The following is a 15,063-nucleotide window of genomic DNA, read 5'->3' as shown; positions in this document are numbered from 1 at the left end:
CAACACACACACACACACACACACAAAGGCCAAGTGGTTGTAAAATCTAGGGGGATACTGTCGTCTACTGACCACAGTCTTGATAAAGCCGCATGGGCAAGGCCAAATCTTGGCCTCAAACAGAAGATCACAAGGCCCCTGGAGCCAGAGGGAAGGATCCGGTGGCCTCCGTTTCCACTCTTGCTGTATCTGCATCAGCCAGAAAACCTAGAGGCCACCCTCTGCTGATGGGGCCTTACCCGGCCTGGCTTACCCCCTTCTCCATCGAGGCAGAGCTGTACCTCGGGCCCCTCTCAGCAGGAAGAAAGACGAGGGCATGTGGAGACACCCTGCATCACAGAATGTGAAGTCCTCTTAAATAAGAGCCCAGAAGAGGCCCGGGGGTGGCTGGAGACTGATACGTTTCGGGTGCAGAACTGGGGGAAAGGGTAATTATATTCCACTCAGACTCTTTCAAGCATAACATCCCTTCTTCAGAGCTGGAGAACAGGAGGGGACGGAAGAGGAGGCCCGGTGGGGGTGCAGCAGAGGAACCCCAGGTGATGCCTGCAGCGCAGGGCACACCAACCCCACCTGGAGCTTCAGATCGGGAGGAGGTGAGTGGGGCCAGAGCCACCACACGCCGACACTGGTTGACCAGATGTCACTGCACTACAGCAGGCAAAAGCCCAACATGCAGCTATAAGTGAGAGCCACCTTCTGGAATAGAAGACACCTCGAATGGGATTCACTGTCAGAAACCGAGGAAGACTTGAAAGGAGTCTGCCTGGTGTCCTAATTGGGGCGAGAGTTGAAGGAGCAGGAGATAAAGAGCCAGGCTGAGATGGAAGGAGGAAGTGTCAAGGGATTGCTGTCCTCTGAGGGCAGGTGGATTTGATGCAAGGATTCCCCTTTCAAGACAGGAGGAGGAAGTGATGGGCTGTGGAGGGAGAAGGCTAGAGGGACATGGAGATGTCACCCCCCCCATGTCCTCACTCTCCCCCTCTTGGGGTTGAATCCAGTGGGGAGTGCGGTGAAAACGTGCAAGAGTACTGGGGACAGACCAGGACATCAGGGGTTGGTGGCACACCCCTGTGGACGGAGCTGGGGAGGACCACGTGGTGGCTGTATCTCCCAGGCCAGCCCAGCCAGCCTGGCCAGCCCGGCCAGGACTTCCGCTCTCCAGCACTTGTGCTGGCTATTGGGGTGAATCCCTACCCTGAGACCGTGCCCCAGCAGGACAGCATGAGGTGCTGAGAGGACCAGGGGGCGGGCAGGGTCTGGGGGTTGGTACGAAGAGGCCACAGTATGCAGGGTAGATGGTGGGGGTCAGGATCTCAGTGTGGGTGCCAGCCACGACCATTCACTCACGAGCGATGATGGTCCCCACCCTGGAAGCAGACTCGACCCTCCACTCTGCATCAGGGACCAGCCAGGAGCCGGTGGACAGTGTGTGGAGCCAAGACCCCAGCAACTCTGTCACCTCGAGGGCCATGGGCTCCTGCCAGTCACACACGCAGACTTAGCCAAAAGCAGGGGTGGGTGGAGGTGCTCTAAAGAGAAGACTGTACCCAGAGAAGAGGTCAGAGCAGCGCCTGGGATATGGAACCCACAAGCTTACAAGTCCTTGCTGACTGAGGGCGGGGACCCACGGGTGAGGCGAGATAGGTAACAAATGAGCTGGCTGTTCTCTGCACAGCTTGGCAGGGTGGGAGTGAGTCTCGGCCCTGCCACAGAACAGCGATCACCTGAGAACACACGAACGCTCGCCGACAAGGACACAAGAGGAGCCGGACCTTCTGATTCTTTTTGGCCACACACACCTGGACACAGCCATTCAGTTACAGGAGGCAGCGAGTTCTGAGCAGGCTACGTCTAATGGAACCAAGTCAGGCTGGCTCATGGCTTTGCTGCCAGGCTGGGCAGCAGGTTCCTGTGGCTGCTCTAACACATTTCCACAAAGGTAGTGGCTTAAAGCAACACCAGTTTATTACCTTACAGTTCTGAGATCAGAGGTCTGACCTGGGTGTTCCTGGGCTGAGATGGAGTTGTGGGCAGGACTGTGATCCTTCTTGGAGGCTCCGGGACCTGCCCCCTTTCTTCCCAGCTGCCAGGGTGCCTGCATCCTCTGTCCGGCCCTTCCTCGGTGTACAGAGCTGGCCGTGGTGGCTGAGTTCTTCTCACAGGGACTCTCCATGGCTCTCCTGTGCTCCGGCCTCCTCCTTTCTCCCACCTGTCCCCATGTCCAGGTCAGCTATCAGCAGCCTTAATGGCACCCGCAGCCTTAATTCCCTTTTGCCATGTAACATTTTCACAGGTTGGGGGACCGGGACGTGGATGTGTTGGGGGGCTTATTATTCTGCCAGAGTGCTGAGGGGAAAGAAAGTGAGGCCTCGCTCCCAGCCGAGAGAGTCCCAAATATAAAACCCACACCCGGCCCCTCCTGAGAGCAGCCTGAGGTGTGTGTCCTCCAGAGGCTGGGAAACCAGGGTCAAGTCCGTCCCCGAGGAGGGGCTGTAGCCAGAGAACCAAGTCACAGAGAAGAGACAGAGTTACTAACAGTAAGGCGACCACAGTAAACCTGCCTGTCAGAGGTCGCCGCTGAAGGAGGCAGACCTGGTGTAGTGAGTATCGGGCAGCAGCGATGGGAATCTAAGCCCCTGGCATCCGAGCAGACGCCGGGAATTAGTGTGGGAAATGGAACTTGCTGGCGCTCTCCGAGGTCCTCTGAAGAGAATGACCGATGGCGACAAAAATGATAAAGGGAACAGTGGTGGTGAACCAGGCACCGAGAGAGCCCCCGAACCTCCTGAGCGATCTTGCACCCAAACTCCGGGCCCTGCTGCCTGCTCACTCCCTGCTCCAGCCCCTGTCTATTCAGCCCTGGAGTCCTGTCTGGGTGCCAAGTGGCCCGCCTGGTGGTGACTTCAAATTCCTACTGTTGTCATTGTTGTTGTTATTTGTTTTTAAGGTGAGCCTTGGTCTGCCATGCCTCACGCTGGGCAATGTTGCATGATTATCTCAGGAATGCAGGCCTGTTTGCAGACGTTACGGATGCCTGTCCCCAGCTGTTTGCCTTTCCGGGGCAGACTCCCAGGCCTAATATTTGACTTGTGGGCCGGCCCCTGAAACAAGGCATCGGTTAGGTGAGCTGCCATCCTCGCCCAGGGGCGTGAGTCCCCAGCTCCGGCTCTGCAGTGTCATTCTCTGGGTTTAGGAAAACCCAGTAATTCTAAACACAGTTCAGAGGCCCCTCGATAGCGCAGGGAGCGTGACTGAGAGGACCTCAGATGAGCAGAGAGAAGGCAGGGCGCAGGTCAGCTGTGAGTACGTGGGCCCCAGCGTGCCAGGTGGAGGCCTGCTTCTGCCCCAGGTCCAGGCTGGCGGGCCACCGCGGGGCTCTGGGTCTTCCCAAGGGAGGGGGTGAAGAAGCTGGGATGACGGGCTGGATGCTCCCCTCAAGAAGTTTACCCTGGTGCTCCTTTGTGTTTATGTGCCATTAAACACGAAGCATGATTATCTATGTGTACTTAAAGCCTTTTTAATACCCAGTTACCATGAATGACTGCAGAACACTTACAAGATAAATAATACAAAGCGGTATGCAGCCAGGGCCCCACCCATATTCCCACTGTTAGCAATTCCTGGATATGCTTTAGAGCCGGGGACTGCCTGGTCCTCGGTGTCCTCATCTGTGACTGGGGAGAACACAGCAGTCACACTGTGATGTTGCCTGAGCAGTAAATGAGGCGTTGTGAGGTGTGGTGGCTGTTTTATTTTATTATTTTTTTCTTTCATCCATCCCCCTCTGCCCTCCCTTTGGTAACCATCGGCATGCTCTCTGTATCTGTTTTGTTTATTCATTTTTAAAAAAATTCACATGTAAGTGAAATCATATGATATTTGTCTTTCTCTGACTTATTTCACTTAGCATAATACCCTTTAGGTCCATCCATTTGGTCGTAAGTGGTAAGATTTCATTCTTTTTCATGGCAGAGTAATAGTCCATTGTATATATGTAGCACATCTTCTTTGTCCATGTGTCTATTGATGGGCATCTAGGTTGCTTCTATATTTTGGCTACTGTAAATAATGCTGCAATGAACATATGAACATATAGGGGTGCATATATGTTTTCAAATTGGGGTTTTTTTTCTTTGAATAAATACCCAGAAGTGTTATTACTGGGTTGAATGGCAACTCAATTTTCAATTTTTTGAGGAATCTCCATACAGTTTTCCACAGTGGCTGTACCAGTCTGCATTCCTACCAACAGTGCATGAGGGCCCCCTTTTCTCCACATCCTCACTAACACTTGTCGTTTGTTCATTTATTGATGATAGCCATTCTGACAGGTGTGAGGTGATCTCTCATTGTGGTTTTAATTTGCATTTCCCTGATGATTAGTGATGTTGAGCATCTTTTCATATGTTTATTGGCCACCCGTATGTCCTCTTTGGAGAAGTGTCTATTTTATTGGATTGTTTTTTTAATTTGGTGCTAAGTTTTACAAGTTCTTTATATGTTTTAAATATTAACCCCTCAGCAGATGTATTATTGGCAAATGTCTTCTCCCATTTATTAGGTTGTTCTTTTTGTTTGTTTGTTTGTTTTTTTGCTTTGTTGATATTTTCCTTTGTTGGGCAAAAACCTTTTTAGTTAGATGTCGTCCCATTTGCTTATTTTTTCGTTTGTTTCCCTTGCCAGAGGAGATGTATCCAAAAAGATATTACTAAGACCAAAATCAAAGAACTTACTGCCTATGTTTTCTTCTAGGAGTTTTATGACTTCAAGTCTTACATTTAGGTCTTTAATCCATTTTGAGTTTATTCTTGTATGTGGTGTCAGAGGGTGGTCCAGTTTTGCCTCTTTTGTCATAGATTTATTGACCATGTAAGTGCAGATTTATTTCTGGGCTCCTAATTCTATCCCCACGGTCGGCAAACTGTGGCTCGTGAGGCACATGCGGCTCTTTGGCCCCTTGAGTGTGGCTCTTCCTAAGCCTTAGGAGTACCCTAATTAAGTTAATAACAATGTACCTACCTATATAGTTTAAGTTAAAAAAATTTGGCTCTCAAAAGAAATTTCAATCGTTGTACTGTTGATATTTGGCTCTGCTGACTAATGAGTTTGCCGACCCCTGATCTAGACGAGTCTCAACTGGGCTGACTGGGTACTTCAAGTCTCTGCCACGTATCTGTTCCATGCCGGGAGGCTACCTCAGGAATGTCCTCATGGAGAAGACAGAAACACAATAAAGAACAAGGCCTCTCGAGTTGTAGACTTAGAAGCACCACACTTGCACTTCTGCTTCATTCTATTACCCAAAGCCAGGCACATGGTCAAGTCCAGAGACAGAGGCAGAGGACACTTCAAAGTTAAATGCCCAAGGGGGTGGATGCAGAGAGGGTAAAAGATCATTCAACCCATCAGCAAGACCTATCAATTCTACCTTAGAAATACTTTCCACACCTGTCCAATACTCCTTCTATCTTATTGCTACCACCACTTCAGTTCACCATGATCTCTCTTACCTATCACCACTTGACTGCTCTGTCCAAATCTTTCTTGTCCATTCCTTCTCAGACCATTCTCAATGCAGCAATGAGAATAAACTTAAAAAGAAAACCTGCTCTGACCACTCATTTAATTAAGTCTGCCAAATGGTTTCCTATTGTTCTCAGGATAAAGGTGAAAATCCTGACTAAGGCCTGAATTGCTTTCAATTTTCAATTGAGGGGTTATTTTAAAGCAAATAGGTGAACCTGGTGAAAAGGAGAGAGTCAAAAGGGAGTGTGGGAAAGAGAGGCTTTGTAATGACTTCCATGTGAGGACAGCCTGGGACCCCTTTCTCCAACCTCATCTCCTTCCATCCTTTCTTTCACTTTATGTTTGGAACACATCAAAATTCCCCAACTTGTACATGATTTCAAGCCTCTGGGGTCTTACTTGGACTGCTCTGTGTCCAAGGAGAGTTGTTTATCCCTCCTTTTGTTATGGATTCAAAACCCTCTGCCTTTCTCCTTTCCTTCTTCTAGGGAAAAAGAAGAGAGGAGAACAGGTGTGATTGGTTTGGCTCAGTGGATAGAGCATTGGCCTGCGGACTGAAGGGTCTGAGGTTTCGATTCCAGAGAGAGAGAGAGAGAGAGAGAGAGAGAGAGAAAGAAAGAGAGAGAGGAGGGAGAGGAGGAGGGAAAAGCCAGCTTAGGAGTACCCTAATTAAGTTAATAACAATATACCTACCTATATAGTTTAAGTTTAAAAATTTGGCTCTCAAAAGAAATTTCAGTCGTTGTACTGTTGATATTTGGCTCTGTTGACTAATGAGTTTGCCGACCACTGTTCTATCCCATTGGTCTATACACCTGCTCATGCCGGTGCGATGCTGTTTTGATTATTGTAGTTTTGTGGTACATTTTGAAATCAGCGAGCGTGCTTCCTCCCACTTTGTTCTTTCTCAAGGTTTCTTTATCCCAGATTAGCTGATATTCTCGACAAGAACTAAACCCCACGGAGGAAGGAAGGATTTAAAGAGAACATGAGCAGCAGGAATGTTGCTTTCCCAAAGGGCCTTCTGCTCTCAGTAGCTGGTTTCTTGCACCAGAGGTTGGAATCACTTCCCAGGAGCCTCACTTGTCGTCCGCCCTCCCCTCTGCTTCCTTCCAGCACATCATACACCCGCAGGGGGGCCCTCGAGGACAGCGAAGGCCAATGCCACTGGAGCATCAAAGACGGAGGAGCCCCCTGGAGCAAAGCCTCTGTTGTCACCATCCCTCTCCACACAGGGAAGTGGCCGCACCCATGGCTCACAGCCCAAGCCCTGCACTGGGCAACAGACTTGGCATCAGGATGTCCATTCTCTCACACAAATGTCAACCCTGTCCTGAGGCTCAAAGTTCATCCACAGCAAGACCCACGTCCCCATGGCAACTCCCTGCCCAGACACCATCCTAAATCCTTCTGATGCCAACATTGTTAATGTCCAAATTTTGTACATCTTTGAATTTTTGATCCTTTGGTGCTCAGCACTGTAACCTGATGGGAAGCCAGGAATAACATCACACCCTGTACAGTAAATACCCCACTCCCAAGTCACTGGTCGAACATGCCAACTTCAGGGAGAGATTTTATCTGCCTGGGCTAAGTGAAAGGCGAGGTGGCCTCCCACTTCCTTCTCCTCCACTTCCTGAAGCCGCCTGCCAGGGGGCTTGCCGCTCAAGAGCCAGACCCCAAGGGAAATTCCTTCCTGGCAGCTCAGAGGAAAGGTGCACGCAAGGTCAGTGCTGTTGGCAACCCTGTTCCCTGGAATAAACACGAATTCTCTTTGGAAGGCCATTTAGGAGGTGCACGGTGGAGAGGGGCCAAGGCCTCCCGCCTCTGTGTCCCCAGGGGGACTTTGAACGTCTTTGGCACAGCCTGGGGAGCCGGAGGCCTGGCCCAGGGGTCGGAGGCTTTGTGTCTTGGGAATAGCCTGGTCATACAGAGGTTAGTGAAACTGGTCTCACAGCCCCATGGCCTTCCATCCTTGCCAATGTCAGGGACCTGGGCAAGCTCATTTGTCAGTGCCGGGAGGTCCGTTGGTCTGACCCTGCAGGGGAGGTGCCGGGTCTTTCCCAAACCTGCCCAACATCCTTTCCAGGGGACCGACGCTCCTATTTGGAGAGAAACCCACCTAATACTCACTCTGTTAACTCTGTAAATATAAAAGGAAACACTTCTTTTGTTCTTTGATTGTTTTCAGTTGGTAAACTTGGTGAGTTGTCTGCTTAGCAAGTTGCCTTTTGGCCAATTTGCTCTTGGTGAACTGACCTTGAGCCCACATGCTGTGTCTATAGACACCGGACAGGGAAGTGATCTCCAAGGAACGAGCATGTTTGCTTCTTGGTTTCACAATTCCCCCTAATTACTGTGCTCTGTTTCCCGCTTTCCCCCGGACCTGGTCTAACGGTGCCTTCCCCAGGTGAGGGGACAACTCCATCCTCTCAGTTCCTCAGGCCATGACCTTGGCATTACCTTGGACTCCTCCCATATTCTCCACCCCACATCCAATCTGAGGGCAAATTTGCTGGCTCTCCCTTCAAAATACAAGTGACTGCAGCTCAGTAACGCACAGCCTGTAGAGTGGAGGTCTGGTCCCGCTAGTCCCCTGCTCACAGGCCTCCAGGTCAGCAGAGGCCTGAGAGAAAGACCCAGGGCCTGTAAAGGCCCACGGAGCCCACGTGATGCCACCACGACCTCCTCTCCCTGCGCTGCTGGAGCCCTTGTAGGCACTCTTTTGGCTACTCCCTCACCTCCTCGAGTCTTTGCTCAAATGTCTCCTTCTCAGTAGGCCTACCAACCCCCCAAAATACCCAGAAAAGATAACAAGGAGCTCGGTGGAAGCCAAGTGTTAGAGGTTGGGAGGAACATGCAAGGTAGGAGGGCGTTAATAATGCTTGTGGGCTTTCGCTCAGTTGGATGGGGGCCACCAACGCGGTCAGAAAGGAAGGTGGAAAGTCAGCCTCGACCGCCAACCCCTCCATCGCAACATTCGGGCGTTTCAGAATGGATCCAGTCAATCCCCCTTTGTCACTGTTCATTCTTGCATTGTGGTGGCCCCTGCATCACCCAGTTTGGGGACAACGTTACCCTGGAAGCTGGATCAAGCTGAAATAAAACTGCTTAAGGCACACCTAAAAGTCAGGTTGCAGAGTCAGGGCCTCGTTTTAATTATGAGGAAACCGAGGCCAGAAGGAGCGTTTCCCAGCACCTGACTTCCGTCGATGCTGCTCACCCACCCAGTGAGCCCCGCGGTGTGGCGGACTCAGGCTCCATGGGCTCAGCCCCATGCACTTACTCCAGTCTCTCCTCTTCTTTCCGCCTCAGCTCAAAGTCCCGCTGCACCACTTCCCAGACGTGCTTGGCCTCTTCATCCGTGAGCTTGGAAAGGTCCAGCTTTTTCCCCATCGCGGCTCCTCGTCAGGCTCACACCTGGAAAATCACAGGATCATAGCGTCAGCCCAGGAAGCCCGGGATGCTGGCTGACTCACGGAGCACCAGGCAGCACTCGGGTTCCCAGGCCACCTGTGGGTACCTGGGCTAAACAGGCAATGAAACGAACCTGTGTAGCATTCCCACACCCTGCTTTTAAAAGGGATCGACTTCCGCCTCCTGGCCTCACACCTGTAGACCCGAGTGCCTAATTCTCTTTTCACTGTGGAGTAAGCGTCATGATGCCAAGGGACACCTCCTTCCCCCTGTCCTAGGCCGTGCTTTGTGATGGGACCCCAGGTGTGATCCCGGGGTCCCGCCTTAGGGGTCCTGGGAGCCGGAACAGCCCTGCTCTGGGGCATGATTTGTTGGATGAGGTTCCGCTGTGGTGACTGACCGTTTGTAAACCACCTGTGACATCAGCAGGACTTCCCTGGGGCCTGAAATCCATCCTCCCGGGAATGTCCGAGAAGGGACCAACCACCTGCTCTCCTGGGGGGCCTTCAAGTCAAAGGGAAGACTCTACCGGCTGCTGAACACGGGGAGCGTCTCCCTCAGGCTGCTGACCATGGAAGTGCTCACTGTGGGAACAGACTTCCTTTTCTTGGCTAAGAGGTTAATTATGAAAAGTAACACGTGCCAAGCAGCACTTGGGTACACTTGAGATGAAAATTTCCACAGAGATCCCATGCTGTCGACTAGAATGTCCCCTGGCTTGTGCCTTAAACTTGATGGAAAGCAACTTCCATTTTCTGCCCGACCCTCAGGGTCTCCACCCTCAAGCGCAGCCTGACTGTGAACCCCTGGGGAGGGGCCCTGAGTGCCAGGATCATCCAAACTGTCCTCATTAGAGTTGGATTTAGATTCTGGACCAGAAAACATGAAAACAAAACAGATTTTTGATGCTCCCCGGAGCACGCAGTTTCTGGGTTTAAAAAAATTGGAACAAAAAGTTATTTGATGGATGACTGGGATGTATTCAGTTCAGTTATTTTACCACTTTTGAAAAAAAAAAAATGTTGTATCCTAAGAAGCTCATTCTTTGAAATCCTAATTTCAGAGCAGAGGAGGGTGCGTGACCATCAGCTGAGCAGTGACATCCCCCTCCTGGGGATGAGGCCCACGCTGGCTCCTGGCTGCCTAGAGCGAGGCCCGCCAGGAACATGCTGAGACGTGACTGGGCAGCCACAGCAGAGGGGGGCACACAGCCGCACCCGCGCCCACGGGAACCGTGGCATTACGGCCTAATACCATCTTGGAGGCTCCGACAATGAGCCTGAGTTCTTAAGGAATGCAACGTGTGTCCACGGTACTCTGTGTAATAAAACAGTGATGTGGAATATGCATTTTGAAACATGCATCCCACATAGCTAAACCACGACCAGACTGTTGTTACTTCATGGGTTAGACATTACCTGAAAAAGTTTTACCTAAGTGCTTATTTTTGGTTCTGGCCCAACTCCAGGGTGAGCAGCAGGGGCAGGGAGAGGACTGGAGGGAGAGGGGCTCCAGGTTCAGACGCGGCCTCGAAGGAGGCTGTGCCATGCGGCAGGGAGGCGATGCTTCGAGGGCATGGTTCCTAGGACAGCCGGGGTTGAGGGCCAATGGTCCTCGACATGTTCTTTATATATTGTGACCTTATCCTCCCATTTAGAGAATTAACAAAATGCTTAAAGCTTAAAAAAAACCTATGTTTAGAAAATAATCTTAAATTGAATGAAGAATATGTTTGACTTCAGCATCTAAAATACACCCCCCCCCCCCCCCCCCCCCCCCCAATTCACTGGCATTTAGGGGAAGTGCTGCAGTACGCCCTCTGGCTTGCCTCAGGTTGGGACATGAACGGGGACATTGCAGTAGGGGGAAGAGCCAGTCCCTCTGCCAGGCACAGCCTTGCCCCGGGGCCTACGTGGGCTCAGGGAGGGGACAGCCTTTCAGCCCATCACTCCCTGCTTCCTTGCTCACCCAGGCACGATCTCCAGCTGGTACCCCTGACCTATAACAGTCAAGGGCAGCCCACGGAGGGTGCAGGGCTGATGTGGCGCCTGACCTGGGGGGAAGCTCCCAGGGCGCACATGTTGGGAGGGCAGCTCCATCCCCCAGGCTCTATCGGTCCCCCGCCCCATTTCGGTGCAGATAACTCCGAGTCATGCGGTTCCTGAAAACACTTTCAGTTTGCTCCTGTTCCCACTGCTCAGAGCTAATCACACTTTTCATCTTTGAGACTGAATAGTTATAATGCAGAGAAGAGGGGCTGACACAGAGGGGAAAGACACAGAGGAACTGGTTTTATAAAAGGAATACCCTGGACCCAGAATACAGAATCTCGGTGGTGTGTCGTCTTTATTGTTAAAGGTTTGAGTTCATACTTTGGCTGAATTAAAGGGAGATCTGGGCGGGGGTTCCTCCTTCATGACACTTGGCTCGACCACATCTTGGGCGGCTGCTCCCTAAGCCTTGGCACAATGGTGATTACGAGCCGTCACCGCCTGAGCAAATAAAACCAGGGAGCCAGTCAACGTCCCTCACTAAATGCCCAGCTAAGAGGGGCAGGAATGCCCGCTGACTCAGAATCCAGGTGTGAGGTGCTGTTCTTGCTGATAAAGGTGCAGGGACACGCCTGAAGGAAGGCACAGGTGCCAGTTGTGGGGTCTCTGCATTCACCTTTCTGGCTGTTGCCCAAATGCTGCCCCCAGAGCTGGGCCTGCCGCCCATTGTTAGGAACCAATCCCCCAGCCCTCATCAGCTGCAAAATAAGCTCATTCCCACGGGAAGTCCCTCCCCCCTGCAGGTCACCGGCACACCTGGGGTACAAGGAGGGGCTCCAAGGCCACTCCTGCACTGACACTGGGTGGGCATTCTGCAGCCTGCCCACTCCCTCTGCCCTCCCAGGTCCCTCATTTATACACGGACACAGGTCCTGCATTTGTAGCGAAGGCCTCAGCTCCAGTGTCCTCAGCAAGGATGGGTCCCAGGCTGAGGCTGCAGGATGATGGGGGGCTGAGAGTCAGGAACTGGCTTCCCTTCCCAGTTCAGGCACCAGCCGGCCCTGTGACCTGGGACAAGTTCCTGGGTCTCAGCTTTCCCATCTGTACCATGGACAACTGTCAGGCTCCCGGACCGCTCTGGCCCTCTCCAGCCCTGTATGACGCCGGGATGTTAGAATAGAAGGGGGTGGAGGGGGTGGCAGGGTAAGAGGAGGGAGGAAGGGGAGAGCTCTTGCTCCAGGGGCTGCTCCTAAAAGAATGAGATAGTCAGACCTAGAAGGCTGACCCAACCACAGGAGCAGCCACTGCATTCTCATCCAGGGCCACCAGAGCCACCTTTCCCACCTGCCTGCTTTAACCCCCAATCTCCCACCAGACCCACTCAGCTGCTGGTAATTTTCCGTCACTAATGCCTTAATCAGTAAGATCCCTGCCTGCTCATCTGTGTGCCTGGCACTGTCCTCGCCTGCGGGCCAATGTCGCGGCTCAGCTCCCATGGTCTGCAGGCTCTGGCTCTCTCCCTGGATTTCACCTCTACGGGCAGGGTCAGCCTTTGCGGCTAGTGGGCTACTGGGGGCCTCCCCTCCCCCCATTATCACTCCAACCTCTGAGAAAGAAATATGTATATAAGATTAAAACACACAAAAAAGCCAAAAAAGATCTAAAGGCCCCAATCCAACTGAAAAGGAAGTGGGTTTTTAAATTTGGTTAAGGTCTGAGCCTATGAAATCTTTGGGGATTTATAAGGAGGGTATTGCTCACAGACTCTCCCCATATCTCTACAACAGGGTGGATGGACGGGGATGGAGCTTGGCAGCAAACGAAAGAGGATTCAGATAAACCCGGGGCTTCTGGAGGTCAGGGCGCCTCCTCCCCTGCCAGGACACCCGCAGGGCCCTGACCCCATGATCTGCAGGGCAGCAGACCAGGAGGAAGTATTTACCCAAACAGCCTTGGGCCCCTGGGCGTCCAGCCCAGTGCGAATTCTCTCAGGTCCCAGCCCCAGCTCAGTCCGCCCCCCGCACCCCCAATAGGGTTTCTAATTAAAAGCACAGTTTTCCTCAAAATGGCCTGCTGATCAGAGTATCCGGGTGAGGTTTGGGGTTCTGGGGGCTGGGCAGGATTTCCTCACCAGCCTGGAGCGAGGCCAGGGGGTCACTGGGGGCGTTTCCACACCATTGTAGCTGCACACTTCTCCGAGGACCCTCCCTGAGCCTGGGCCACCAGTCCTGGGGGCCGGCGTCCAACCGTTCCCTCTTCTCCCCGCACTCACCAACTCTTTCCCTGGCCGTGCGGGCCCTGCTTTGGACGAACCTGGGCGTCTGGTCGGGGCGCACGGGGGGCAGCAGGGCGCAAGGCACAGGGCAGGAGCTCTGGACTGCCTGGGCCTGGCGGGCAGCTGGGAGGTCCGGGTGCTGCCCGCTGGGTCACGTGGGCTGCGCCCCGCCCAGCTCCGGGAGCGCGGGCACCTCGGGGTGCTGGACCGGGCGGAGGGCCGAGCAACCCCAGTGCCCGCGCGGGAGGCGTCCAAGCCAGCTTCGGGCAGGAAGGGGGGTTGAGCCCACAGCTGGCGAGTCGCGTGACTTTGCCGGCAATGCGGCCGCGGGGTCCTGCCCTCAGTGCGAGGGCGCCCGCTTGCCCGAACGCTCCGCGGAGCGCGCGGCACCTGGTTTAATTCCCATCCCAACTCTGCAGGGAGGACGCTATTTACTCCGGCTCTACAGATGGGGAAACTGAGGCTTGGCAAGAGCCTTAGACCAAGACAAGAACTAAGTGGGAACACTAGCTGGGAAGTGGGACTTTGCGCCCAGGGTTTCCTCGCGCAGATCCCGTGCCCCTCACCGCCTTGCATCCTGCCTGGCATCACGACGCCCCCGGACCTGAGCCCACAGCGCCGGGAGCCCCTCCGCGGAGAGGGCACCCAGTCTTGGCCACCAAGAAAGGTCCTGCAAGTCAGAGTCGCGCTCTGGGCGGAGTCAGGCTCCGCGCGCAGACGGGGCGGGGCGCACTCGGGGACGCGCGCCTGGGCTGGGCTGGGCTGGGCCTCCTCCGAGCCCTGCGTTGGCTCCGGGGCGCTTCACACCCAGCCCTTCTCAGGTGCAGCCACCCTCTGCAGCTCACAGGGCTTGCACCTCCTTCCGAATCCCATCTTCCCTCTCTCCTCCGGACTTGGGCGCAGAAGAGCACTCTGTCTTCCTTCCTCTCACTTACCATTAAAATAAAATTAAAAATTAAACAAAAAGCACATGCTGTCCCCTGGAACTACTTTTGAAGCTCAGTTTCCATGTGTGCACCATGGGGACAGGAATACAAAGAAATCCAGTGCTGTTAGGTGAACAGTTGTTATGAGAGGAAACTAAACCTTCTAGGACAGTTGTGCGGGCGGGAGCACTGGAGGTGAACGTGGGTATTTCAGGCCCCAGCACCACGTTAGGATGGAGGCTCGAACCAAACACCATCAACCCATCTGTGCAGACCCTGGAGGTGGGAGCAACTTACACCCGTTTCCACAACCCCTGTGAGTGGTTCTTAGGTCTTTCATTTCCTTACCATACACTTCACAATTGCTTGCAAAATTAATAGCATCTTCCCAAAGTTGGCATTGGAGCTGTAAGTTCCTTAATGGTAGATTTTTGTTGTTGTTGTTAATCCTCTCCTGAGGATACGTTTTATTTTTGTTGTTTGTTTTTTTTAGAGAGAGAGAGTGGAAGGGAGGGACACACACACACACACACACAGAAGAGAGAGAGAGAGAGAGAGAGAGAGAGAGAGAGAGAAACATTGATGTGCAAGAGACATATTGGTTGCCTCCCACACTCGCCCCAAACAGGCAGGGGTTGGAGCCTGCAACCGAGGCATGTGCCCTTGACAGGAATCAAACCCGTGACCCTTCAGTCCAAGGGCCAACGCTGTAACCACTGAGCCAAACCTGTTAGGGCTTTAATGGTAGATTTTTAAAATGTTTTTTTTATACTTTAGTATTTATTTATTTAAATTAGCATGTTTTCAAGATCTATAAAATGGATACGTGGTAATATATGATAAAGATATATGGTAAAGAATATAAACAGTCTAAATGAAAAGTCAGGTTTGCTTATTCCTATTCCTCAGGGGCAGTCATGATGAA

At 52.7% G+C, this 15,063-nt stretch overlaps 1 protein-coding gene across 8 annotated transcripts in view; it reads right to left on the bottom strand.

The window, feature by feature from the left end:
* Nucleotides 1-13,854, bottom strand: part of MLPH (melanophilin) — a 36,354-nt gene extending 22,500 nt beyond the window's left edge. For 6 of the 8 annotated variants that reach the window (XM_070422470.1, XM_070422476.1, XM_070422473.1 and 3 more), the window contains exons 1-2: nucleotides 13,210-13,334; nucleotides 8,816-8,949 (exon numbers count right to left, since the gene is read on the bottom strand). In XM_070422470.1, coding sequence (XP_070278571.1) covers nucleotides 8,816-8,925 — 110 coding nt within the window. In that variant the 5' untranslated portion in view covers nucleotides 8,926-8,949; nucleotides 13,210-13,334. Of the gene's footprint in view, nucleotides 1-8,815; nucleotides 8,950-13,209; nucleotides 13,335-13,778 lie in introns of those variants that run through there. The other 2 variants (XM_070422472.1, XM_070422471.1) reach the window with 2 other exon arrangements.
* Between the last annotated feature and the right edge of the window lie 1,209 nt (nucleotides 13,855-15,063).

Source organism: Myotis yumanensis, unplaced genomic scaffold (assembly GCF_028538775.1).
Source record: "Myotis yumanensis isolate MYYU_CA2020_CCGP unplaced genomic scaffold, mMyoYum1.0.hap1 SCAF_8, whole genome shotgun sequence".
NCBI lineage: Eukaryota > Metazoa > Chordata > Mammalia > Chiroptera > Vespertilionidae > Myotis > Myotis yumanensis.
This window is presented reverse-complemented; position numbering and strand designations above follow the sequence as displayed.